This window comes from Ambystoma mexicanum, chromosome 3q (genome assembly GCF_040938575.1).
Source record: "Ambystoma mexicanum isolate Mex_15411 chromosome 3q, UKY_AmexF1_1, whole genome shotgun sequence".
In the NCBI taxonomy this organism is placed as follows: Eukaryota; Metazoa; Chordata; class Amphibia; order Caudata; family Ambystomatidae; genus Ambystoma; species Ambystoma mexicanum.
This window is the reverse complement of record NC_090926.1, coordinates 322,844,268-322,870,426: the sequence shown is the minus strand read 5'-3', so window position 1 is coordinate 322,870,426 and position 26,159 is coordinate 322,844,268. Positions and strand designations below refer to the sequence as shown.

Sequence of the window (26,159 nt, the reverse complement as noted above, 5' to 3'; positions counted from 1 at the left end):
TAGCCAATGCTGCTGCATCTCCTGTCAAATAGGAAATTACAAAAGCTGTCCTAGCCTGAATTGTCTCAAACGCTGTGGGTGTGTACAAAAAATGTAGTCTACATTGGGTAAGGAACATCATGTATTTTCTAGGATCCCCTGAAAAGCGTTTTGGCGCTGCCAAAGGTACACTACTAGGAGGTTGGACAATTACCGTAGAATTGTGGCTTGAGGAGGCTCCCATTGCACTAGCCCCCTCTAACGGAGTCCTCTGAGCGACCAAACTCTGTACCTGTGTTTTTAAATTATCGGATTCTTGTCTAGCATGGGCTAATTCCACCTGAATGTCTTGGAGCACCTTTGGCACATCGGCCAAAGGCAGAGGAGTCGCTTTCATTTGGCTTGTGTGGTTGTAAGTATCCCAATATGGGGGTGGCTTATTATGTGAAGATACACAACATAAATGGGGAAGAGAGGTTGACACTCTCCCCCAAACCACAGAAGCCAAATGAAGTCGACCCTCCCACCGTGGTTGGCACAGGAACCTGCTATATAGTAAACAGGACACCACGTGGCAGCCAGTGGGGGGAAGAGGGTTAGGGAGAGGTTGTGGACAGGGTAGGGGATTTTAGGAACACCGGATAGAGGGTGAGGGAGAACCTAGTTTGGATAGGACTGGGGATGCAACAGGAAAAAACCCTATCCTGACTAATACCTTGTAACACCCTCAACGGTGCATTTCCTTGTCTCTAACATACCCTTTTTGTACTCCTTAATACATTCATTACATGCTTCTGTAGTACACCTTGATACATGTACCTCGTTCACCCTGTGACAGGAACAATATGCATAGCAAGCAGGATGGAACGTACAATTGGGAATATTCCCATTATGAAAGACATAACACATTGCTCCAGGGGCTGGCATAAGCAACCCTTATAAACACTGAACATAAAATGGTGATGAACATCAAAACATAAGCATTTTGCCATTCACACTTCCAGCCCAAAGTTTTCCCAACCAAACTCTTGTTAGCAGCACTGGAGAATCAAAGGCATGGGGTTTGTTCAAACGTGAACGAATGTTTACACTCGAGCAAAACAGAACCAGTCCATTCGTCCGGGGTATGTTGTGCACCTGAACCCCTGAGCACCAGTGGAGAATTAGTAGGCTGTCATGCTGCCTTCCCCGAACCTTGGCCCTTTCCCCGGCAAATGGTGCCCGCTCGTGCACTTAAAGAAATGCAGTGTACATACAGTTTGACATTTCACTTATCTTAAGTCGGGAAGGCCCTCCAGCTAGAGAGAGACAGCAAAGGAGGGAGTGGGTGTTCTGATGAGGAGAATCTCAGTCTTACTGGCATTAAGGCAGAGATCATTGGTGGCACACTACTCCTGGATAGCAGACAGACAGTCAGAGATGAGAGAAGGACAAGAGGTGGCTGCAGGTAGCCTGAAAATGAGCTGAGTGTCATCTGCATAGCACTGAAGGTTGGGGCAGAGAGCGGCAATGCGGTGGGCAAGAAGTGCCAGGTATTGGTTGAACAGCCAGGCAGAGAGGTTAGACCCCTGGGGAACACAACAGGTAGAAATAGAGATCGAGGAGAGGACATAGGTTGTCTGGTTTTCTATTGGCAAATGTCCCCTGCCTTATCTTTTCTGACTGTGTTCCAGTTTAGTTTTATGAGTCACACCATTGAAAATCACATATTCTGCTATTAAATGCTGCCAAATTGTCTGCACCTGTCTTCAGCTGCTCTCAGTCACCCTTGGCTGGGGCTCAACCATTTATCTTCGGTTTTCCTAACTCTGTGTTTCTATTGTTCTAAGCACTTGTAAATTCCTATAAGACTTAAATCTTTTATTGATTTGCAAGGCAAACTGTGGAGTCCATTTTAAGATAATGGACGGCTGCTGCAGTCTTATTTCTTTTGTCAGGGAACCATTATTCTGAACACTACAAGTTTTCTGATGTCTAATATCTATTGAGTGTGAATAACATCCTCCATATCTAAACACAGCGTGGCCTAATGTCTGTGTTATTCTATGATAAATACATGTTTTACCTTGTCTCTTATGCAACTATATGATGGCCTTGCTTAACTGGCGTCACTTCTGTCATCCATGGTCCATACCATGGTTATCCTCACTGTTTCCGTTTAGGGTATGGATAATACAGTTGTCTGAGTGCACAATTCTTCTCATATTTGCACTATTGGACCAGGGGGTGGGACACGGCCCCTAAATGGCATAGTCGCCTGTCCGTCATCAGATATGGGGGAAGGATCTACTCCTCTTCAAAGATGTATTCATGAGAGAACTAACTCTCCTAAAGAGACAACAATGCAGGTCTGTGGCAGACAGATCCACGAGGGATGTAATGCCTCTAAATAGACAGCACAAGATGTCTGTAGCAAGCATAGCTCTCATTAAGAGACTGCAAGACATGTCTTTGACAGACAGGCCCATGGGAGAAGTAAGTCTATTAATAAGACAGAAAGGCAGGAACGCGTGACACATAACTCTGAAAAAGAAACAAGATCAGTCCAAAAGATGTAAATAATGTATTTCTTGGATAGCAAAAGTGCTGAAATAACAGAAGACATTACTATCGCAAAGAGAAGCACTAATTTTATTGATCATGGAAGGATGAAAGGCTGAGATGACCATACCAGGATTTAAACCTGCCACAACAAGCTGCACACAGATATCAGGAGCCAGCATTTAGCTCACTGTGCTATCTGACCAGCTATAACTCACACAGCATGGCATCAAGACAGATGCATAATAAAGAGACTTCCTTACAGAGACAGAAACAGCAAGGGACACCAATGATACATGTTTTTCCAATAGCAAAACAGCAAGCTACGTTCATGACAAAGGGAACTCACATAAAGGGATGGACTGGGACCCAAACGAGGCCTTGGAAAGAATTTGAAAAGTGGCCGTACATTACACATTTTCAGCAAGTCCACCCTTTCCTATGATAAAATGTGGAAATAAAACAGGGTAGCACACAAATGAGGCCCAGGGTGCTGTAAGGTCCTGTCTCCAAAGTTCCTTGGGAGCTGCTAAACCCCACAGACCCACAAAGGTGTCCAGTTCACAACTGTTTGTAAATACAGCAGAGTTCAAAACACCCCTGGGGAAAAGGGGAATGGGACAAAATAAAAAACTCAGACAGTGGATCTTCTTCCTTAGGATGGATGTCTGCATGAATGAAAAAAACACAAGGTAAGCTTCTAGTCTGTTAATTTCATCTCCCACTCACTGACCCCAAAGATGTGTAACGGTACCTGAGATTCCTCTGCTGAAAGCCTAGAGCATTAGTTTCACTTTGGCATCAGTGACATTGATATTGTAGTAGAGGTTCTGCTGTGTTTTACAGTATCTACTTGAATGTCTTTCTCCAAAACTATTGCCTGCTTCTTAAAACTGGGTAGAAACTGAAGAAACCCAATTCATAGTAGTTACACTGAAAACTCTTCTGAGTTCTCTTGTCATAAGGCAATAAAAATAGTTCTTTGGATTTTGTTCGTAGACTTGGTAGACTTGGTTGATCCTCACACCATTTGTCCTTTCTTAACCTAACCTGAATATAATAATACTTTCTAATATGAATTTCAGTTGGCAGCGCAAATATTCACAAAGTAATTTCCTTGACAACCTTACGGTTCTGTAGTGTAAGCGTTATCTCTTTATCAAAGTTCCAGAATTAAAACTGCAGCCTATTAAAATCTTTTTTTAAAAAGCTAATTACTTCCTATTTACCTAAACTAAAGCTACTAGGTGAGCAATGCCAGCCCAGAAATGCTAATAGCGTGGGCATCATTAAAAAAAAAATAACAAACTTGGAAATTCAGTCACTACAATAGTCAGGAATGTATACTACGAGAGCTGTGCAGAAAAGTAAACAACAGGAATAAAGAGTCGCCACGCTAGTCAAAGAAAGCTAACTACGTGTGCCGCTCTGTAAGAGAAAAGAGAAACAAACTGAAAATACAGTCGCCACACGACAGGCAAAAGGCTTACATCCAGAATTAGTCACCTACTACGAATCTGACGCGATACGGCCAGGAAGTACTCAGGTTCTGTCGCGCAACTCAAGGAACAGGAACACTATGAAATGAGAAGCAGCCATCGAAAGGTAATGTTGTACACGCAGCCGAAAACATAAACAGGCAGCAGTAAACGTTACGGTGAAAGGCTGTTTCCTGACAGTTTAAGTCCTGCACGCATGCATAGTCAAAAATTAAAATTCAAACCTCCTGCAACTAATAAGCACAAGGGAAAAAAGAAAGATACTTCCTAATTTCTAATGAGAAAACAACTTGAAACTAATTTTAAAAGACAATTAGATCTATTTAAATACATTTTTTAAAGAAAAACTGATATCTTTATCTTTACTTATAAGAGCATCACTTATCTAAATTGGGAAGATGTACACAAATCTTCTTGCTCTTGATAAGATTTCTTCTCAAATAGTTGAAAACTGTTTCTTTTTCCTGCTTCTTCTGCGACTCCAGGCCTGGAAACACAGGACACCAAAACAACAGGACCTATCTCCTTGACAATTCTTAATGAAAGGCAGTTGGGAATGTTCTGCCTAGCCCTTTGTTTAATCTTCCACCAATCAGGACTCTGGGTTCCTTCCACCATCTTGACTTGGGATAACCTCTGCACTCTGGAATGAATATGTTAAGGCCCAAACTACCATAGATTAAAAAACAGGAAATGTATGTAATTCAAATTAAACAAGTGAGTATCAGGAATTAATCATTATTGGCCACATCTGCCCGGAAACCTGACAGTTGCAGAGGCCTACCAGGGAATCTCCAGAGTTCCTTACGGCCCAGTCCACCCCAGCTCCCGTAAGGAGACAGTGAAACAGTGCAGCAGGTTTGTGAGAGCATTCACTCTCATAAGCAGCTGGGGACCATGAGAATTGCAGCACTGCATGGTATAAATCAATTTAACATAACCTAACATCACATAAAGGGATAAGACGGCAAGTCTGTCAGAGAAATAGCAAAAACAATCTCAGGGCAGTTGGCACTAACCCCCCATGAAAAGATGGCTTGCATTTGTCTTTCAGCGTGAAAAGTTTGCCAAAATGTTCAAATGTGACATGTCTCTCGACTTTAACTGATGGTTTTTGTGCAACAGTATCATTTGGCCTGTAATCTTTACAAACTGTGCATGCATTTTCCATGCGATATGCATGCAGCTTGTATTAAAGTATTGCATAGCCCTCAACTGTGAACAGTTGCTCTAGGAGATGATAGAAGCATAACTACACGCTGCTTGCTACTTCATTCTTGCAGTGCCCCATATTAGGCAGCTGAATCCCATGTCAAATTCGGCCCTGCTACCACATAGTGGCTGACGCAGCAAACCACACAGCAACTGCAGCAACATAGAAAGGGGTCAGTACGATATTATTCTTCTAGTCATCACTGACAAAAATGTAATTTCTCTATGATCATGAATGTCTAGTTGGAAGCAATTCAATACACTGGTATCGTGTATGTTCAGACTGTGGTCTGATAAACTGCCAGTCAATCCAAAGTGCTCTGAGGCCATGATTATGGGAGCTAGGTGCTATACAAATATCACTTTATATAACTTAAAGGGACAGCAAGAATGCATCCCACATGTGGTCAGCGAGAGCTGCCTTCCGAAATTAGCAGTAACAAGGCTTCCGCACTCTTCCACCATGGTGTAGCACATGACTGAACAAAGACGGGGTGTCTCCTATATGCCCTCCACATATAATGCTACCCTGATGCTTTCATTCATTTCTCAGACTTTATGTAAAGAAGGAAGAACCACAAAGACTCCACTTGTTGCGCTCCACATCAAAATTGTATTCAAAAAGAAAATTATACAGAATTACTTCATTCCATTTTTTTATGCTTTTTCTCTTCACAATTTTTCAATTTGATTTGTTCCATTTGTTTTCATTATTTACCGATGTTTAAAAAATGCAGATTCATTTTCATTCACATTTGTTACTTTTTGAAGAAAAAAAGATTTTCCTTTGTTTACATTCAATATTGTGGTTAGTTGTTTAGGCTAACACCCTCTGGTTATTTGAGCTGACACCCTCTACACGTGTTTCACCATGCTATGTTTTGCATGGTTCTTCCGGAGAGATTTAGGTAGCTTTTATTTGTGAAAACACTGTCTGTGTTGCCATTAATGCAGTTTTGTGATATGCTTGAAAATGTGATACGTTTCCTAGGTACATTCCTTTGTTGCCTGCATAGTCAAGAGTTGCCGGTTTGGCAGTTCACCACTCGTGCTCTGAGTTCCTATGAGTTCCTTATGGCTGTTATCCTGTTCAATTCTGGCACGATTTTGGGGAGATGCATCGGATTCGATTAAACCAATTTCTCAGACTTTATCCTGAATAAAACGAGGGTTCGAGAGCTGTGTAGTGTGTGTCAGCTGCTTAATGTATGGTGTTGGATGCCACAGGGCTTCAAGGCCAGCAAGAAGTAGGCCAACCTGCTTCTCAAGTAAATAACCCCCTCCCCCCTTCTCTTCCTGTGGTAGGTGAGATGTCCGTGGACACGTCTAGGTTATTGAACCAATCAGAGCATGAATACACTGGACATCAAAGCTTTCTTTCAACATCCCTAGACTGAATGACTTTAAACTGAAACGCAATAAAGTACATACATTAACAGTTTTTGAGCTGTCCGGCAAAATGGTGGCTATGTGGCGCAACGTGACAGGCAGGGCACATTTTCCCCACGTTAGTAGGTACTATACCAACAATACTTTTCATTTATATCCTGAGACCCTCACATGCCTTTTTTGGGAGGTAGGTGGGGGTGGGGGGGTAAGGATTGATGGGGTGCAGGGCACGTGTCCCATTTCTCCCCACTTTAAGGCCCAACATTTGCAAAAGCAGGTAGCATCACATGGCCAACCGGCGCCAGAGAGTCACTCGCCACCCTGCTGCTTGGCATTTAACTAGCAAGCACTGCACTTCACTGCACTTCAGGCAGTAGACCTGAGTTCAGGTCTCGCCTGGGTCAGCAGGGACTGTAAGTCTTGGTCATCCTAGGTCCACCATCCTACAAAATACTTATACAAAACCTCAGGAATTATGCCAAGACTTAAAAAGGTTTTGTATTTGAAATGTGTTTGTATCTATCGTAAAGCGAGCTGAGATACAACAAAATGCTGCCCAAGAAGGGGTCTAGCATGATATTAGACAGGGGATTAGAGAACATGGCTAATGTGGACACATGAGTGGAAGCGGGTATGGCAGTTAGTGCAGGAGAATGTGCTAATGCTTGAAGAGGTAGGTCTCGAACTCTAACTTTCTAACTTTAAGTCTCTGACTCTAACTCTTGACTGAAAGACAGGATCGGTGCTGCGGGGTGTAAATGTGGCTTGGTTATACTGTGGCAAGTTCATATCCTGGCAAGGCTGCCTCAGCTTTTCCTACTTCCGAGTCGATCCACTGAGTCCCAGGAAATTGGTTGATAATAACAACTCCTAGTAGAGCACTTAGAAGGGCGATTTATAAACATGATATTACTCTGGTGCTGCATGGCCTCCTGAGATATTGATATTTCCTTGGTGTAAGGAGGGGTTTGAGAGGTTTCTGCCTCCTATGCCGTGCAGCAGGGCTATACCATGATTTGGTCTTAGAGGGGCAGCAATACAGATGTGGAGGTACAATCCCCACCCTGCAGATTATCAGTTGAGGGGCGTGCACTTGTGCGATGTTCTTTCTACTTTTAGCCTAATGCATAGATCAGTAGAAGCCAACTGAGGTTGCATCAGGACATGCATCTAACGAATGGTCAGAATGTCAACTAACCTAAGCCGATGTTGCATGAGACTTGCTCCCAAGATCAGCAATAGGTGCTCAGGCTGTTGAAACTAGAGTTCGAGGTTGTCGGTATTTACGTCTAACTGTCCCTTCTTATGTTCCATGCAGATGGTCCTCCAATCTCCGACCCATCGGCGAGTAACCTTCCCCTGGTGATCCTGCTTCCCCTGGTGATATTGCTGCTCTTCGGACTCCTCATCGGACTCTTCACCTGGAAACTGAGACAGCGCAACAGGAAGAGGCTACTGTCCCAGCTGAGTCATATGGGGGATGCAGACCTACTGAAGGCATCAATTGTTGGTGACAGCACCCTTGGGGTGAGCATTTCTTACGCTTCCTCTATGCGGTAGTGGCCAAGCTTATGGTTAAGTGATGCCGTCTGGCCTTGACAAAGCGCTGCTGCAGGCTTATTCACATGCTCTAGTTGGCAGCTAGCCATCTAAGGCCTAGTGGGAACATCTGGGAGGTACCGCAGGACAAGCTATGTTCTCTAGGAGACATAGAGCTCTTTCAGATCTAGTGAGGCTGTCTAACCATGACAGAGTATAACCACAAAAGATATGAGTGGAAGATTTTGAATGAATATAAACCCCTGACATTGCTCTGGGAAACCTTCCACACCACCGTTTGTTAGCCCGTCTGCGCCATTGCAAAATGGGTCCAGCCATATGCAAATCAAACCAATGGTAGCAGCCCAGCCCGAACTGCTAGGCCAGATCCCCTCTGCACGGAAACACAAGCAATCCCAGACATGTTCCAGCATTGGTGGGCCTCCTCAGTGAGGTGCAGCTTGGTTCCCTATGGTGCAGCGAGCAAGAGATGCATGTCTGGGCATACCCTCTCTCACATAGTGAGACAAACTATAACCACAAGGGATGGGTGGAAGGTTTTGAATGAATCTGAACCACTGGCATTGCTCTGGGCAACCTTCCACACCACTGTTTTAAGCGTGTCTGAGCCATTGCAAAAGGTGTCCAGCCACATGCAAATCAGTCAGGTCCTGCTACCAATGGTGAACTGCTAGGCCAAGTCCCCGTTGCACGGAAAACAAGCAACCCCAGATACGTTGCAGCCTTGTTGGGCCTCCTCAGTGAGGTGCAGTTTGGTTCCCTATGGCACAGCCTTCCACACCACCATGACAGAGAGTTGCTGCAGGACAAGTGCTGTCTCTAGCTACATTTTATTCCATCTCTTTTTATGGGCCTCATTACCACTTTGGAGGTACATCAGAGACATTTGTGAATTGTCACACTTGATTTGATTATGGAGTGAGAGAGACATTCTCTATGAATTGGATGTCGTGACTTGATGAACTATTACTTTGAATTTTGAATTTTGGACTTTGAATTTCTATTAGCCACAAGGAATCATCGGTTTGGAATACGTTGATGCACGAGAATGTATTTGTCTTATTAATTTGTATTCATTTCTATGCAAATCCTTATGTGAAAAAAGAAAAATGGTTTGTTTATGAAAAATTTGATTATGTAATGTGTATGTGTTGAAAACCTTCATGGTATATTGGATTTCACTCATTTTTCACTATAAAGCAAGTTTGTTTTAAAGATATCAACTGGTTCGCAGGGAGTCATTGATATGTCTTTTGAACCACATAAATCTGTTCATCTTTGTCTTTGTAATTGATGGGATACATATCCCATAGGAGTGCACATAGGGACCACCTGTCAGCACATGACAGGTCTTGTTGTTTTTGGTTCATTTAGCTGTCTCTAGTGGTCTTGAGACATGTTCAGTCCCTCTGCACCTGAAATATAGTTAAAGTTGATTATTGTAATATCCAAATATTCAAATTCTAAAGACTTTTTGAATAATTAGTGATTGACACAGATGAATACAGTAGTGCCCCTCTCTTCCCCTATCAAACTGAAAAGACAGCACATATCCCTGTGCCCCACAGAACATAATGCCAAGCAGTGTGATGAGGCTGCGACCCACCCCACCAATGCAATCCTTTCTAAGGTGATAATATCCCATTAACATTAGCAAATTCACCAGCTGCAGCGTTGCATTCTGACAAAACGAATCTCTGATGTGAAATCTCTCCACTGGCTCCCAGTGGCACCAAGGAAAAAGTTCAAGACCCCCGGCATCGTCCACAAGGCTTCTGGAGCTGTGGCCCGCACTACATCCAACTCTTTCTTCAAAAATACCTTCCTTCTCGAGCCCTTCGCTAAGCTACCTCCAACTCTCTGAGGGTCAGATCACTCTCCTCTGCAGGTGCCTCCCTCTGCAATGGCGTCCCTGCTACTCTCAAACTTGAGCCGCACCACTTGAAGTTCAGGAAGCTGCTCAAGACCATCCTTTTCTCCTGTGCTTTCTCTCCCTCTCTCCCCTGCTGTCCTACCTGTCTGCTGCGCCGACTGGTTGCTTGGCTAGTCTAACTGGGCACCAGGCTCCTCCATGATCAGTCTCCCCTGCACTGTCTCCGGGCCTACCGCGCACTTAGGGGCTGCAACTGTAACCTCTACAGCCCCCTGCCTCCTTGCACTTACCCAGAACTTCACTATCCTGGCTGCACTCACTCAGAGCAATTGCTACCCTGATTGCACTTACCCCTACCCTCTCCCTGGCACTTCCCCCTCTCCTTTCACCCTGCACTTTTGCGCTGTCGCACTTGCTCAATCAGAATGACACAAGGCCTAGTAAGATTGTTTGTCGTGTCCTCCCTCTGCCCCCCCCCCATTATCCTGTCACGTGTACTAACACTTGTGTACAGGCGCGTTATAAATCACATATCATATCATATCATATCAAAGCAAGAATCACTTTTCAGTGGCAAATTGAAATAAATGACAGATGTTGTAACCACAATTTAACTTAGAATGGAATATCGGACCCTAGTCTACAGTGGGGAGCATTTCATGGACCCTTGCCCCCTTCATCAATTTTTCTAGCTCTGCCCCCTTTAACACACTACATATATGACTGTTTTGAATTATGAGTTACATCCCAGATTGAATCATAACCCCACTTCTTGGCGATTTATGCAAAGTCTGTCTGTGTTGTAATAAATGCACATTAAAATAATTCTGCATTGTAAAATGTTGTTAAAGGACACATTTGTTCCTGGCAGGACCTGCTGGATGACAATTGCACCACTGGCAGCGGCTCGGGCCTGCCCTTCCTGGTACAGAGGACAGTGGCGCGGCAGATCACGCTCGTAGAGTGTGTTGGTGAGGAAACAGGTTTTATGGTTCACAATTGTTAAAGAGTGCATGTTGATTACGCATTGCGCAGATGCCAGCGTTATACAGGCCCTGCTGAATCCTTTGAGGAGAGGGAGTGCAGAACCAGCCAATGGGTGGAAGGGGCACGAGAGAGGCCAGAACCAGCCCAAGTATGGAATGGGAGAGAGAGCCCAGAACCCACCCCAGGTGCAAGCTTTGGAATGTGAAAAGGCCCAGAATCAGCCCAGGGCTAGTAGGATGGGGGTTCAAGAAGGAGACTAGAACCAGCTTGGGGGAGGAGCGAGACTAAGTCCAGAACAAGTCCACAACGTAGAGGAGGGGGAGGGGAGGGGAAGGGAGCCCAGAGGTGTAAGTGGGGAACAAGAGGGACTCCAGGGCCAGTCCAAGAAGCAGCATTAAGAAACCAGCATCCTACTAGAGTTCCTCAGGGAAGTCACTGCTTGTCCCCAAACTGAAGAGAATTCCAGTGGCGAAGACGAGCCAGGTCAACAGGTTTTGTATGTGACATGCACCCTTCACCAGTCCTTCAAATGGATGGCTGTAATGTAAAAATGCATCAACTTGTGTACTAGTCACGTGGTCTTGGGGCCCGTCCAGTCAGGACCATAGTTTCCTTCTGGGTGGACGAGTGGTTGGGGCTGAGGAATAGGGTATTTTGTGAGCTGTGAGAGCCCGGCAGATGGCATGCCCAGCTAGTACACCGTTTGTCGAGTCTAATCGGGTAGGGAACAAGTTAGCCAGGCCCAGATCTTCAGGTTGCTATTGTTGGGTCTTTTTGGCCCGCACCCATAATCTAGGAATCTATGTGCTTCTGCAGAGCTACAGATTCTTATAGATGAAGGTTAGCGACACTTCACGAATCTGCCCTGTCTCTTTTTGACTACCATACCATTATAGCAACATCTCACAATACCCACTCTTTTCCAACTTCTTTCTTCTTTTCACCCATACTCTCGAGCACCTTCCCCTGTTGCCCACTCTAATTATTAGAGAGAGAAAAAAAGAGAGAGAGAAAGAGAGAGAGAGACAGAGAGAGAGAGAGAGAGAGAGATCGAAAGAGATGGTCAGATGGTGCGGAACAATGAGTTGGATAGATGAGATTGACATAGAGCAGGGATCTGCAACCTTCAGCTCTCCAGATGTTTTGAACCATGATTCCCATGATCCCTCAATATCAGCTATGCTGCTTAGCATACATCTCAACTCACACGCTCCTGTATTAATTTCACTCACCCGCCAAGCCCCTTACATGCCCATATAGTTCAATGGGCTCTCACCCGCCAAAAACTAAATGGCCCACGGGACCCAAAAGGTTGAGAGCTATGGGTTAGGGCTGATGGATTTTGTAGTCGTAATTGGTTATTTATAACGCGCTTAATACCCAGAGGTTTCTAAGCGCAGACTTGGGGACCGAACCCTAGTTGCTCCACGTCGACTTGCTTTCAAGGTGAGCGCGTTTTCCCTGAGCTATCCTCCTCAGAACATCTGGAGATCCAACGCAGCGCATGGGTAGAACCAGCTATGAGATAGTTCAGTGACTGACTCAAATCAGGCCCTACAGGGAGCAGATAGAAAATCAGGGGTAGGAACAAGACCATGGTGTTAAAGGCAGAGCGAAAATGGTCCGTTTTTGTGGTAAAATAAGAAAATCCAAAGCAGTGCGTGTAGAGTGAAACAAATAATCAGGAGAGGGAGGAGACAGAGGTTGGCAGAGGATGGAGAACAGGCAGTGCAGGTGAGGAGAGGAGCCTTAACCTGCTGAAAGTGTTGTCTCTTGGCCTGGTAGTAGAAGTAGTGCGTCGGCCAGCAAGATTACTCAGTGAGTTAAGTGCTCAGCTTTGATATTGTTATGTGACCTGCAGACAGAGGTTCGAATCCCTCCAAGGCCGACTCAGCCCTTGATCCTTCCGAGCTGGATACATTGATTAACCTTAAAGTGGGTAATAACATCCATGCAAATCCTAGTGTTGTGTAGTTTAAAAACCATTAACATGACAATACTAAAGTGTTTAGGAGGAGGCGGAATGTGGCACAAAGCACTAGGTACAAATGTGACATTAATATGACGTAATTGTCGTAAGAGGAGTGAAAGGAGGAGAGGATCTCGAGATCGAAAATGGAGTGAGACTTTTCCATGCACATTGTGCCTTACGCAACAAGTTGTGGCCTGGCCAAAAAGCATGAGAGAGCCCGAGCGGAGAGACATTGCAGGCAAGTGAAAAGGTTCAAGTGGGGTAAATAGAGTGGAATTCAAAATTAGGGTCAAGGGTCACAAGTCCAGTAGGAAAAGGAAGAGGGAGGAGAACGAAGAGGGGGGAGAAGGAGAGGGAAGAGAAGGAGAGGGGGGAGAAGGCTGATGCTAAAGGTTCAGGGTCAAGAGATCTCAGGTCGCAGCAAAGGTCACTAGAACTTAAGAGGAGGCAGGAGAGGGTGAGAATGAGTCAGGAACAGGTAAGAAGAGGTGGCCAGAAAAGGGGAATGTATGAGAGGTAATAGAGGAAGAGTTTCAGGAAAAAAAAACAAAGTCCAGAGAAGAGCCAAAGTTCCGAGAGCAAAGGGTAAGGAAGGTGGGTGAGAAGAACTAAGTCCAGGATAGAGGGAACAGGAGGATAACAGGGAAGTTGAAAGGTGAAGGTTCAACTCTCCAAGGAGAAACCATTCCGTAGATAAAGAGGGGTGGATTCAGGGAAGCCAAATGAGAGTCGGGTTCTTCCCAGAGAAGCCCTGAGAAACCAAGTGGTCAACAGATGATCAGAAATGCCATTGAATGAGGTGACTGGGCGTTACTGGCAAAGAAGAACCACAGTGCCAAGCCTACACTAAGAAAAGCTGCCCCTTATGGTCTTCATGCTGTCCAACCCATCAGAACACAATGCTAAACTAAGACGGCCATGCTGCATGGCAAAAGCTTGGGATTGTCTGATTATCAGGTGCTGCGCTATTACATAGCATCTGTGAAGCGTGCTTTGCAGAGAGATTGGACCAGGGTTCTTTCACCATGACCTATTTTGTATTAGCAATTCCTCTGCACGCTGGGGTTTGTGTGCTGGGATCTGCCCCAATTAGTTGCAGTGGAGGAGAGAGTTTGGGGTTGTTCTAGCTGCTAAGGTGGGGGGTTTAGGGCAATGTGTGATGTGCAGCAGGGTGATGTGAGGTGACTATGGCCTGGGCGCTTTCCAGGGCTCAAGTCGAGGGTACACGCGGGGGACGCAGTCCACCCACTTTATTCAGAGGGTGGACTCAGTCCCCCCCAGCTAAAATGGGAAACATTGAATGTCCTCTTTGAATTTATGAATTAAAGCCATGTAGGCTGCACACTTTACCACTACACTATATAACCTGATGAACCCCATTTCAGTACTGCAGGTTCCAGGGAAAATATTGGTATTGGTACTTGGAATTTAAAACATGCACACCTTTTAAAGTTTTCAAAAACACTATTAGAAGAAAATATCCTCCCTTGGTTTTGTGCGTGTGTTGATTTTATGAAAGGCAAATGCCATTCGTCCTGTACAACTTAATGAAATGTACATTTTTCAAGTTTATATTCTAATTTCTGGCGATGTCATATCCCATTGCTTTTGTTGATGAGTCCACCCACTTTAATTTTTAGGACTTGACCCCTGGAGCTTTCCACATTCTTGAGTCGAATGAGGCAGGGCTTATTTTTTCAAATGTCCTTCCTTTTTTGAAAAAGACATCTGTGCAGCATTGGACTTAAAATAAACATCCTTTTCATAAAAACGGAAGTCGCACACACAAACATATTACACATGGGCACGAGGTCACAACAACGTCATGATAAGTGATGTGACATACAAAAAATGTGCTGTCGTGTTCTCTTTCTGAGCCCCAAACACTTTTCTCTCCTTGACTTTGGAGGAGGTGCGTGAGCAGGTTGGAGAGTGCTATGCGTTCTCACCCTGCTGGGGAAACAGAGAGGTGTAGTCAAGCTCTGAGACATTACTCTCTCTTAAAATTCGTCTGCTCTTCTCCCCTACACCTTACTATGAACCAATGCTAGTCTGAAGGCGGCAAGTAATGTCAGTTACCTTTTATGTGTTCCCTTCTTCCAGCCCTCCGAGTCTTGGCCCTCCGCCTTCTGCTTGAGGTGCCTCAAAGCGCTTTGCAGCAAGGGCCATGTAAGCCAACAATAAATAATTAAATAAATACCAGCACCAAGCTGGTGAGAGAGGGGGTTCACGGGCAAGAAAGGAAGTAGGTAACCTAGATGTGTGATGCAGAATATAAAATCTAATGTACAGTGGTTTATATAGCACCCTCCTGCTATTTAGTTTGCCTCGCTGTGAGGGGCTCTTTTAGAAAAGGGGGCTTGGGTTGCTAGTAGGATAGCGAGAGAGGTAGATATTTTCCCCCTCTGTGGTGATGATCGGGACAGGTTGGAAGTCCCTGCTTCTGTGGGTCTGGTGGTGACATTTGGGCATGTGGTATTGGAACAGGACAACCCAAGATCTGATAGGTCAAAGCCCTTTGGGTGTGGGTTAGTTGCTGATGTGGGGTGTGTGAATGGGTTAGTGGGTCTGCTGGTGACATTTGGGCATGTGTTATTGGAACAGGACAACCCAAGATCTGGTAGGTCAAAGCCCTTTGGGTGTGGGTTAGTTGCTGATGTGGGGTGTGTGAATGGGTTAGTGGGTCTGGTGGTGACATTTGGGCATGTGTTATTGGAACAGGACAACCCAAGATCTGATAGGTCAAAGCCCTTTGGGTGTGGGTTAGTTGCTGATGTGGGGTGTGTGAATGGGTTAGTGGGTCTGGTGGTGACATTTGGGCATGTGGTATTGGAACGGAAGAAACCAAGATCTGATAGATTAAAGACCTTTGGGTCTGAGTTAGTGGCTGATGTGGGGTGTGTGAATGGGTTAAAGAGGAGAGCTGCGGCACAGCTTTTTTAATGGTGCTGTTGTGGTAACTGATAGGCACGTGGTAGACGTGTGGGAGATCTGTGTGCGCAGTGTAAGAAGAGAGGAGACTTTTGGAGGGAAGTTGGTTACTGGGAAGAAGAGGGTGGTAGACAAAGGAGGGGTACATGTAGATGAGGTGAGACATTGGGTGCCATTTCTGATGGAAGGGATTTGTCACCTACGGGCAAACTAGTTGGTTGATTTGATGGACGTTTGTGGGTAGTATTTGTTTGATTCCCTTTTGGTTTCATGGCGTCCGACCTGATGAAATCATTTTAAAATAGTCTTGTTTGGCACGGGTACCCTGGGTTCCTGGTATGTTCATAGATTTTCATGGAGTGGCACCCATTGGGGTGATTTTGTTGTACATAGGGGTTGTGGCTGTTTAGGGTTTTCTTCTTGTATTGTGCTGGCGTCAGTTGAGTAGATTTCCCTGCTGGTGTCTTGATGATGTTAGTTGAACTGCAAGGTTCATAATTGTTTCCTGAGGGTCAGGTGGTCTTGTTCTGTGCACAGGTGTTTGGGCATAGACATTCAGAGTTTGGTCGCTAGGCGGGAGAAGGAAGATCCTGCATGCCGCTTCCGGGTGGAACTCGGCTCTGTTACTCTGTGCATCACTGCTTGATCTGAGCGTTCTTGATGGTAGTGTGTGAATTGCCTTGTGGTGGATCCAGGGCCCCTGTAATGGAAGGCAAAGTGGGCGATGCACCGCCATTTGAAGTGAAGCCTCCTTTTAATTGGGAGCCAGTGTAGTATGTGGAGTGCTGGAGTGATGTGTTCGTATATTTTCCGCATTAGGAACAATCTCACTGCCGCCTTTTGGACTCTTTGGAGTCTTTTGCATAGATATTCTGGGAGTTCAAAGTAAAGGCTGTTGCTGTGGTTTAGCCTTGATAATGTAAGTGTAGGGTATCTTGCGCTGGATAATAAAGTGTTGAAAGAAGCAGCTCTTTACAATGGCTTTAACCTGTGATTCTAATGTGAAATTGCTCTGCACTGTGATTCCAAGGTTCTTCACAGTTGAAGTGGGCAAGAGCCCATTACGTCTGGCAAGAGGATTGGTGTGGGAGTTTGATGGTGTTGTGCAGCAGATCATGACCTCTGGTTTGTTTGGGTTGAGCTTAATTCTGTTCAAAGTCACTTGCACAAGGCATGTGGTGAGGCCCGGTTTGTTCGTTGTTGCGTCATTTGTGAGTTTGCAAATTATCTGCATCTCATCTGTGAAGTTGAAGCACGTGAGGCATGAGTTGGTAATAAGATCTCCTAGCAGGTTCGTGTAGATGTTGAATAGAAGAGGTAAGGGACTGGCTCCTTGCGGCGCTCTGCATGCCTGGCTGGAGTGGTGTGACCTGAAATGAACCCTAAGTGCAGTTTCCATTCTTTCGATGAGGAATGAGGCAATCTATGGTAGTGCGATTCCCTTTATTCCCATGTACTCTAGTCTGTTTAGTATAATCTCATGACTGATGGTGTAGAAGGCAGATAAAAGAATCGTGGGTGCACTGGTGAGTTGGTGTCTGTTATTTTTTTGGATGTTCTATGTCGGGGCATGGTGTGGATTCTGTTGCTTTAGCTGGCCTCAGCTTCTGTTGTGTCACATGGAATAGGTAGTTCTTTTACAAGCACTCCCATAGCTGTTGGTAGATACATTCCTCGAGAAATTAGCAATGAACATTGTGATTGGACAGTAGTTTGGGTTCGCTATGGGTTTTATAAGGAGAGGTTTGCAAAGACAGTTTTGAGATGAGAGAGTCGTCCCTTACATAAGGGGGCTGTGTTAAGTAGGGCTAGTCGGTGCTAGTTTGGGCTGTTTAGTTTTCATTTTGTAGCTGTTGGAGAGCCTGCTGGCTTGCTGGAGTTGAGCGTGAGAGCAAGTCCTGTCAGGTGAATGGACGAAATGCTGTTAATGCAGCAGTACATGGTTCTGTTTGGAGATCTTCCCAAATTGGGTATAGAGCGGCTGGTCTTTTCCTGACCCAGTGGTCTTGGATTGGTAGAATGTTGTTACTGATGAGTATTGTGATGGCGTTTCAGAGTGCTGGCATAGGTGTCGGAGTCTTGTTGCAGGCTGCAGGTTTTTTTTAATCATTTTGAATACTTCCTCCTGATCATGTTGTGCGTCGTCGTTTCTATCTAAGTAATGGGCTTCTTTTGTTTCGATAGATTCCACTCTGTAGAAGCAAAGTTGCTCATGGTAGGCCAGTTTTGCTTTAGGAAGCTATATTCTTCTCCTGCTTGTATTCGGCTTTTGTTTGTCTTTTTTTGTGCGAGTAACCTTGGGAGTCAACAATTTAATTACTTATTTCTTTTGGGAGGGTTGGAATGGCTTTTTTGGTGCTACGGTGTTCTAGGTGGAGTTTATCCAGTTGTGGATGTCGTTGAGCTTGTTGCTTGGCGTTCTAGTCTGGAGTTTATTTATTTATTTTTATTTATTTTTACATTTGTAAAGCGCCACACAGCCCAGAGGCATCGGGGCGCTGTTGCAAGATAATGACTTAGTTTCAGTGCAAGGAGGGGTAGATAGAGGAGGTTACATCAAAATCGTATCTACCCCTAGCCTCGGAAAAAAAGGACGTTTGACATTACATCGGTTATACAGTTGATAGGGCCCAAGAGGGGTTTATACAAACAGCATCGTTTTTATTGCTTTCCTGAAACACAGGTGGGATTTGATACCTCTAGTCTCGGCGGGTAATAAGTTCCAGTTGGTGGCGGCGAGGACTGGGAAGCTAGTGCCACCTGCTCTGGTTCTGAGGCTTTTTGGAATTGCTAGGCGGTTGGTGTGGCTAGATCTAGTTGGTCTGTTGGAGGGGGGATCAGAGAATCTCTGCGCAAGGTAGCGTGGTGCTGTGTCCTGTCGGCATTTGTGGGTGAGTGCCAGTGATTTGAAAAGGATTTGTTCCTTAACTGGAAGCCAGTGGACGGATTTTCTGGTGGCTGAAATGTGGTCTCTTTTCGAGATTCCTGTTGCTGCTCTGAGGGCATTGTTCTGCACCGTTTGAAGTTTTTTAATGTTTTTGGCTGAAGTGCCTAGTAGGAGTGCATTGCAGTAGTCTAGGCGGGATCCTATGATAGCTCTTGTTTTGGTGAGGGAGTTTTCCTGCGAAAGGAAGGGCCTTGCTGCAGTGATAAGTTTTGAGTGGTAGGCTGCTGCTGAAGAGATTGCGTTGACCTGTCTGTCCATGGTGAGGTTGGAGTCCAGGTAGACTCCAAGGGTTTTGACTGTTTTGGAGACCGAGATGCAGCAGTTGTCGATGATGAAGGAGTCATATTGGAGCCCCATTTTATTGATTGTGGCAGGTGATCCGATGATGAGTAACTCTGTTTTTTCGCTGTTGAGGCAGAGCCAATTCTCAGCCATCCAGGTTTGGATGGTGGTGTAGATGGAGATGAGGGTTTTTTTGGTCGGCTTCATAGTCTCCGGTGAGAGGGATGAGGACTTGTGTGTCGTCCGCGTAGTTTGTGTATGTGATGCCCATTGCATCGAGGTATTTAAATAGTGCCCTTGTGAAAAGGTTGTAGTACTGAGTAGGAGATATGCAGGATCCCTGCGGGACACCGCATTTAATAAGATGTGACTGGGCGCAGGCTGTGTCCGAGAAGACTTTCATTTCTCTGCCCTTATTATGCAGAAGGATTTGGATGCTTCGAGTTTTTCAAAGAGAATGCCCCTTTGCCTCCTTTTCATGGTCTGGTGAAGATCCTTTGATATATCAGTGTTGTTCTCCTTCTCAAGCCAGATGTTGAAGTTGCTCAGTATCGTGAGGTGTTAGTGGTCTACGGAAAGACTGTCTCAGCCAGGTTGTCTGCAAATAAAGGATTGTAAAATGGTGGTCTGTAGCTAAAGAGGAAGGTTATAGTGGATGTGTGCGATGTTGAGAGATTAGGATTAGTCACCTGTAGTCCAGGATGTTGTTGAAGAATGCTGTTTTAACTTTGATAGAATCTCTGTGAACAAGTGCATTTCCTACTTTTCTCTCAGCTGTCTATTGGAATTAGTCTGTAGTCTTCATGTGTAACTGCTGAGTAACCCTCTGAGATTCTGATTTCTGTGATGAAGAGTAGTTATATTGCCAGAAGAATGTTTTTCAGAAGCTCTTGCATTGTCGAGGAGGCATCTGGCTCTAAATGATATGATAAGGCATTTATAACGCACCTATACACAAGTGTTTCAAGGCGCGACAAGGTAAGGGAGGGGGAACAGAGGGAAGACAGAGACGACGATCTTACTAGGCCAGGTGACATTGAGATTGTGCAAGTTCAGGGGAGGGGGGAAAGGGAAAGTGCAGGGGGGATGTTTTGTTGATCCTTTGACTAGAGGGCAGTCGGAAGGCCTATTAATTTGATCAGGGTTGGTCATGCATAGGCTCTTGGTTAGATACATTCAATGCTAAAATGGAGTCTGTCCATGTTCCCATCCCTGCCTCTGCTTTATTGGGGCCCATTGCTATCAGGCATCACAGCACGAGGCACTGATGCACATGCACACTCAGGGTACTGATGATGGAGAATCAGGGCACAGATGATACATATGAGGGACACAGATGATGCACACATATGGCACAGATGGAGCACATACTTACACTGATGTATGCACATTACCATGGCAAGGCTCACACAAGGCACATGTGATGCACTTGTAAGGACACTAATTATACAAAATGTGACAAATCCAGGGAATTTGTCCCTTCTCCCCAAAGGGGGCCACTACCTTTGAGACTAGGGAGGTGACCCTGCTATCCTTAACACACCCTAGGGGACAGGGCAAGCGGTATACCACTGGGACCCAGACACAGAGCAACAGATCCAGCCTCAGGATGAGATAGACAAGCCTGCGTACAAATGCAGGGTGGGCATGGAGGCCTGGAGAATCCTGGAGATTCCAGGAAGGTGGGGAGCCTGAGGAGCTAGGAGCCACCGAGAGGAATAGAGACTCAGCCACCCCAGAAGCAACATCCCGGCGTCTGTCATCCCAGATGCCAAAGTTCTGTCGATTGTAGACAGGAGGAATCGAAGCAAATTACCCCATTGCGAAGAAGTTGGAATCGCGGTTCTGTGCCAATTTGAGAACCCGCCTATCCTGACAAGAATGCCACAGAGAACCAGGTATACAGCAAACGCAGAGGAACAGGAGGAGGGTGGTGAGGCACCAAGATACCCCATGAGGGCGTGAAACCAGGGGTAATCCCCAAAGGGCTAAAATGCCACCTAGCCCACGAATGGCTGAGCATCAAGATACTCCATGAGGGGGCGAAACCAGAGGTAATTTCGATATGGCTGAGAAGCTGCCTACCACACGAGAAGCGGAGCACCAATATACCCAATGAGGGGGTGAAACCAGCAGCAAATCCCTGAATGGTTGACAATCCACCTAGCCCGCGAGGGACTGAGCACCAAGATGCCCCACTCAGACTGCACATCGGAGGTGCAGGTCCCCCTGACATTGCTGGCGCAGTGCCACTTCACTCGAGGTGAGGCCAGGATCAATATGCCGTTTTTTCCAGGCCGCCACACCTTGATGGACATCTGCTGCCACGAGCAGATTTGAAACCTGCTGTAGGCCGGATAATTCCCTGCAAGCTGCACTGAGGCAGCGTTATCCCGATTTCGACGGTAATGCTAAAGAAAATAGCATTTACCTCTCTGCCTCCATTAGGCTCCACGAGGCAGAGAGCACTCAAAGATGGCCGCCCGTGAATTTTCGCCCAGGAATCACAGCCTCTGCAGGCTGGCCTTGCCGTGATTGGCCATCGAATTCCTTTTAGCCAATCACTTTTCGCCGGCAGGCGAACGCCGGCCCACCCACAAAGGCTATCCAACAAGGCAGCCTCCTGTCCCAAGCCTGTCACGAGCCGTACAGAGCCCAGGGCCAAGCTCCATGCCGGATTTCAGCCCACCAGGGCCCTTTCCTCAGCCTCGCTCCACAGCTGCGACCGGGTAAGATCCCCAGCACCATGAACTTTTGCTTTCTCTGACTACTAACACAGTGCCAGCCCATGCTCTAAGCACCACCCATAGCCTCTGTCTAGTATATGTACAATATCAAAACTGTGCTTGTAAACCATATGCATACTTCCCATGCGCCCTCAGCCTTACCCTGTCAGCTCGTGCCCTTGAACATGATATTAGCCCGAACTTGGCCATATTGGATGTGTATGTACACCACAGCCCTTTTAGCCTCATTTGCCTGTGCCCCACTATAGGCACTATAGTTGCTGCTGGGACTATCAAATTTAGTATGGTTGATTCTGCATTGCCCTAGCCAAAAATCGAACATGCCTATTGTTGATTTTGCATCGCCTTAGCTAAAAACGAACCTGCCTATTGTTGATCCTGCACTGTCTTAGCTAAAATCGAACCTGCCTATCGTTGATTTTGCATTGCCCTAGCCAAAAATCGAACCTGCCTACTGTTGATTTTGCATTGCCTTAGCTAAAATCGAACCTGCCTATTGTTGATTTTGCATTGCCCTAGCCAAAATCGAACCTGCCTACTGTTGATTTTGCATCGCCCTAGTGGCAATTGCACTTGCCTATAGCTAAGAAGCTTACCCCCTTGGTGTTCATCTATCATGCTCGTTAGGGTGCTCCTCCTCTTACTGCTCCACTCTCTGCCATCTGAAACAACTATCCTCACTCAGCCACGCACGTACCTGACACGGTCGACCCACCCCCAACCACGTGACACTGTGTCTCGCCTCAGTCCTGGCCCACATACCCTGCGCATGGCGACCTCCGCTATGACACCCACCTCAGGCCTCCAACACCGCACCACTAACCTCAATCCCTACCTCAGTGACCCAGACCTCTGGTTGGAACACTTTGCTAGCAAACCTACGCCGAACCAACCGTGCCCTTCATCTCTTAGAAATAAAAGATTAGGCACCAGATTCCGCATACGCCCTACCCGCTGCAACCTTTCCAAACAAACACGACACACACTCCCGGGCCCACCCTCGGCCCTCAACAACAGCAAACCCCCCCCACAGAGGCGAAACTGCCTGTCATCAAAGGCGCCCTTATTAACGCTAGATCCCTCCCAGCTCACGCTCTAGACATAGCAGACCTTATAACACCGTCAGATCTTGATTTCATTGCCATTGCGGAAACCTGGCTACATGCTGCCTCCGGCCCTTCACTGTCCCTTGCTATACCACCTGGCTTTAGCATATTGAGATGTGACCGTACCTCTGCCTCCCACTCTAGAGGTGGGGGCCTTGCCATCATCCATAAAATCACTTTGGACGTAAGAGCAACAACCAATACCAAACTTGAATCAGCTGAACTATTGTCAGTCAAACTCACGTTAACTCCCAACCAAACAGCCACCCTCCACCTAATTTACCGGCCCCCAGGCCCTGCACCCTCCTTTGTCGGCGACATATCCACCCTCCTCCTTGACAACGCTAAAACCAATTCACAAATCATCATCCTGGGCGACCTCAACTTGGGACTAGGTGACCCTAAAGATCCTACTGCACTTGATCTGGAAAACTCCCTCTCCAACTCCGGCTTCACCTCGCACATCCAAGAGCCTACACACTCTAAAGGCAGGACTCTTGACGGGCTAGCCAGCTCTAATTGTAATATTAATGTCCTGGCCATTACCCCCTGCCTCTGGTCAGACCACCACATTATCACCTTTAATATTGAAGCTGCCTGCCGCATCCCTACCGCGATAGCGCTGGCTCTCCCGACCAGAAACAAAAAGGACATAACCAAAGAGAAACTCCTCCCTCTACTACTCCCCTCACTTAAAGCTGCTACTGATTCCTGTAATGACCCGACTGCCTTAGCTGACATCTATAACTGCAGCATGCTGACAGCTATAGATTCTTTGGCCCCTATCAAACTGAGGAAGGCCAAACCACGTGCTCACTTGAACTCTTGGTTCACCCCACAGCTGAGAATACTCCGTAAAACCAAACATTGCGCTGAAAACCGATGGAAAAGCCACCCTTCTGACGTGCATAAAGACGGCTTCCTCCTGGCCTCGCTCACTTACAAAGCAGCCATTATAGAGGCAAAAAAAGAATCCCTCAATAATCGCATTCTGCATGCTGATTCCAACTCCAAGGAACTATGTAAGATTTTAAAAGAGCTTGAAACCCCCGTTACTCCCCCCGACACCTGCACTAAAGACAGCAAATGGTGTGCCAATATTCAGGCAGCGTTACTGAATAAAATCACCATGCTCCAATCTAAAATAACAGCCAAACATGCTAGCCTGAAACTGGACAATCGCCTTCCCATCCCAGCAGAGGCCCTCCCTCCTGACGTCCCCAACTGCAAACGATTTGCTTTCTCACCGCTCACCATTGCAGAGGTAGAAAACATTATCCTGAGGATCAAACCGTCCAACTGCCAGGGCGACCCCTGCCCGTCCCCAATTATTAAGGAATCCGCCCACGACCTGGCCCCATTTATCAAATCCTTCATCAACGCATCCTTCAAAACAGGATCTGTCCCCGACAACCTTAAGGATGCTTGGGTGATCCCCTTGCTCAAAAAACCTTCCCTCGACCCTAGCACACCCACCAACTACCGACCCATCACCACTGTCCCTTTCCTGCTAAAAATCCTAGACCGTGCAGCATACCTGCAAATCCAAGAGCACCTCGAAGCCAACAATCTTCTAGGCCTTAGACAATCTGGTTTCCGACCCAAACACGGAACAGAGTCAGCTCTACTTGACTTAAAAACCCAAATCGAAGTGTTAAAGGACAACGGCAAACTTGCCTTATTACTCTTACTCGACCTCTCTGCGGCCTTCGACTTGGTCAGTCACCAAATCCTATGCAAGCATCTTCACTCGGCCGCCCATTTCTCACCGTCAGCCACGGCCTGGATCAAATCATTCTTGAGTAATAGATCTATGCGGGTCTTCTCTCAATCTGCAGCTGCTGACCCTTCCCCGATTCTCTGCGGCGTCCCCCAGGGCTCTTGTGTGTCGCCAACGCTCTACAACATCTTTACAAAACCACTTTTTGATGTACTTGACTATCTGGGTGTCTCCTATACGAACTACGCTGACGACACCCAGATACTCATTCCCATCACTGGTGACTACCTGACTGACACTAAGGCCTTGAACGAAGTCTATATGCCTCAATGATGACAACACTGAGCTCCTCATCTTGGGTACTACGCAACGCCTTAGTAAACTTGAGCCATCCTACCAATCATTTGTCATCGATGGCAACACCATCCAAGTCTCGAAAGATACCAAAACCTTAGGTGTCTATCTTGATGCCACCCTATCCCTATCCAGACAAACAAATGCAGTCAGATCCTCTTCAGCATACACCTGCAAACTCATTGCAGCTTGCAGGCCATTCCTGAAGACCCCCAACGCGGTCACTCTGGCTAGAACTCTTATCATGGCCAAAATTGACTATGCGAGCGCCCTCTACCTTGGAACGAGCCAAGAGAATCTGAACAAACTGCAAATCACCCAGAATAACGCTATCAGAGCAGCCCTAAACATCCCACGTAACCACCACATCTCGGAATCTAGATCTAAATTACACTGGCTACAGGTCAAACAGAGAATTTCACTGAAAGCCTTAGGCCTCACCCACAAATGCCTGGCTAACCAAGCCCCACCATACCTCTGTAGCCGGCTATCCCGACACGCGCCCACCCGTCCGCAAAGAACGGCTCAGACCCACTGCCTAACCATCCCGAGGTTCAAACTACAAAAGGCGGGTGGATCCAACTTCCCCGTCCTAGCCTCTAAGCTTTGGAATGCCCTCCCTCCCACATCCGATCCGAAGAATGCTTTAGTGCTTTCAAAGCTAAAACCAAATCCTGGCTCTCCAACCAGCCATGATGTCTGACCAGCCGTGGGAAACTCCTGCTCGAATCTACCTCTTGTAAATATGTATATTGCTGTATGCCTTGTATATTATGTACTGTGTAATGCTTTGAATTTATTTAATTGTATGCTTATGTAACCATGTCTAAATTGCGCCATGATGCCCCCGGGCCTGATGGTGCGCGTTACAAATAAAACAAATACAAATACTAGGGGTTTAAACCAGGGGTAATCTCCGTACCACTGAGAAGCCACCTAGCCCACAAGGGGCTGAGCACCAAGATGCCCCTCTAGGGGTTTAAACCAGGGGTAATCTCCGTACCACTGAGACGCCACCTCGCCCGCGAGGGGCTGAGCACCAAGGTACCCCATGAAGCAT

At 46.3% G+C, this 26,159-nt stretch overlaps 1 protein-coding gene across 1 annotated transcript in view; it reads left to right on the top strand.

The window, feature by feature from the left end:
• ACVRL1 (activin A receptor like type 1) overlaps nucleotides 1-26,159 on the top strand; it is a 226,429-nt gene that overhangs the window by 117,639 nt on the left and 82,631 nt on the right. Inside the window, exons 4-5 of the mRNA XM_069653897.1 lie at nucleotides 7,939-8,147; nucleotides 10,925-11,024. Of these exons, the coding sequence (XP_069509998.1) occupies nucleotides 7,939-8,147; nucleotides 10,925-11,024 (309 nt within the window). The remainder of the gene's footprint in view (nucleotides 1-7,938; nucleotides 8,148-10,924; nucleotides 11,025-26,159) is intronic.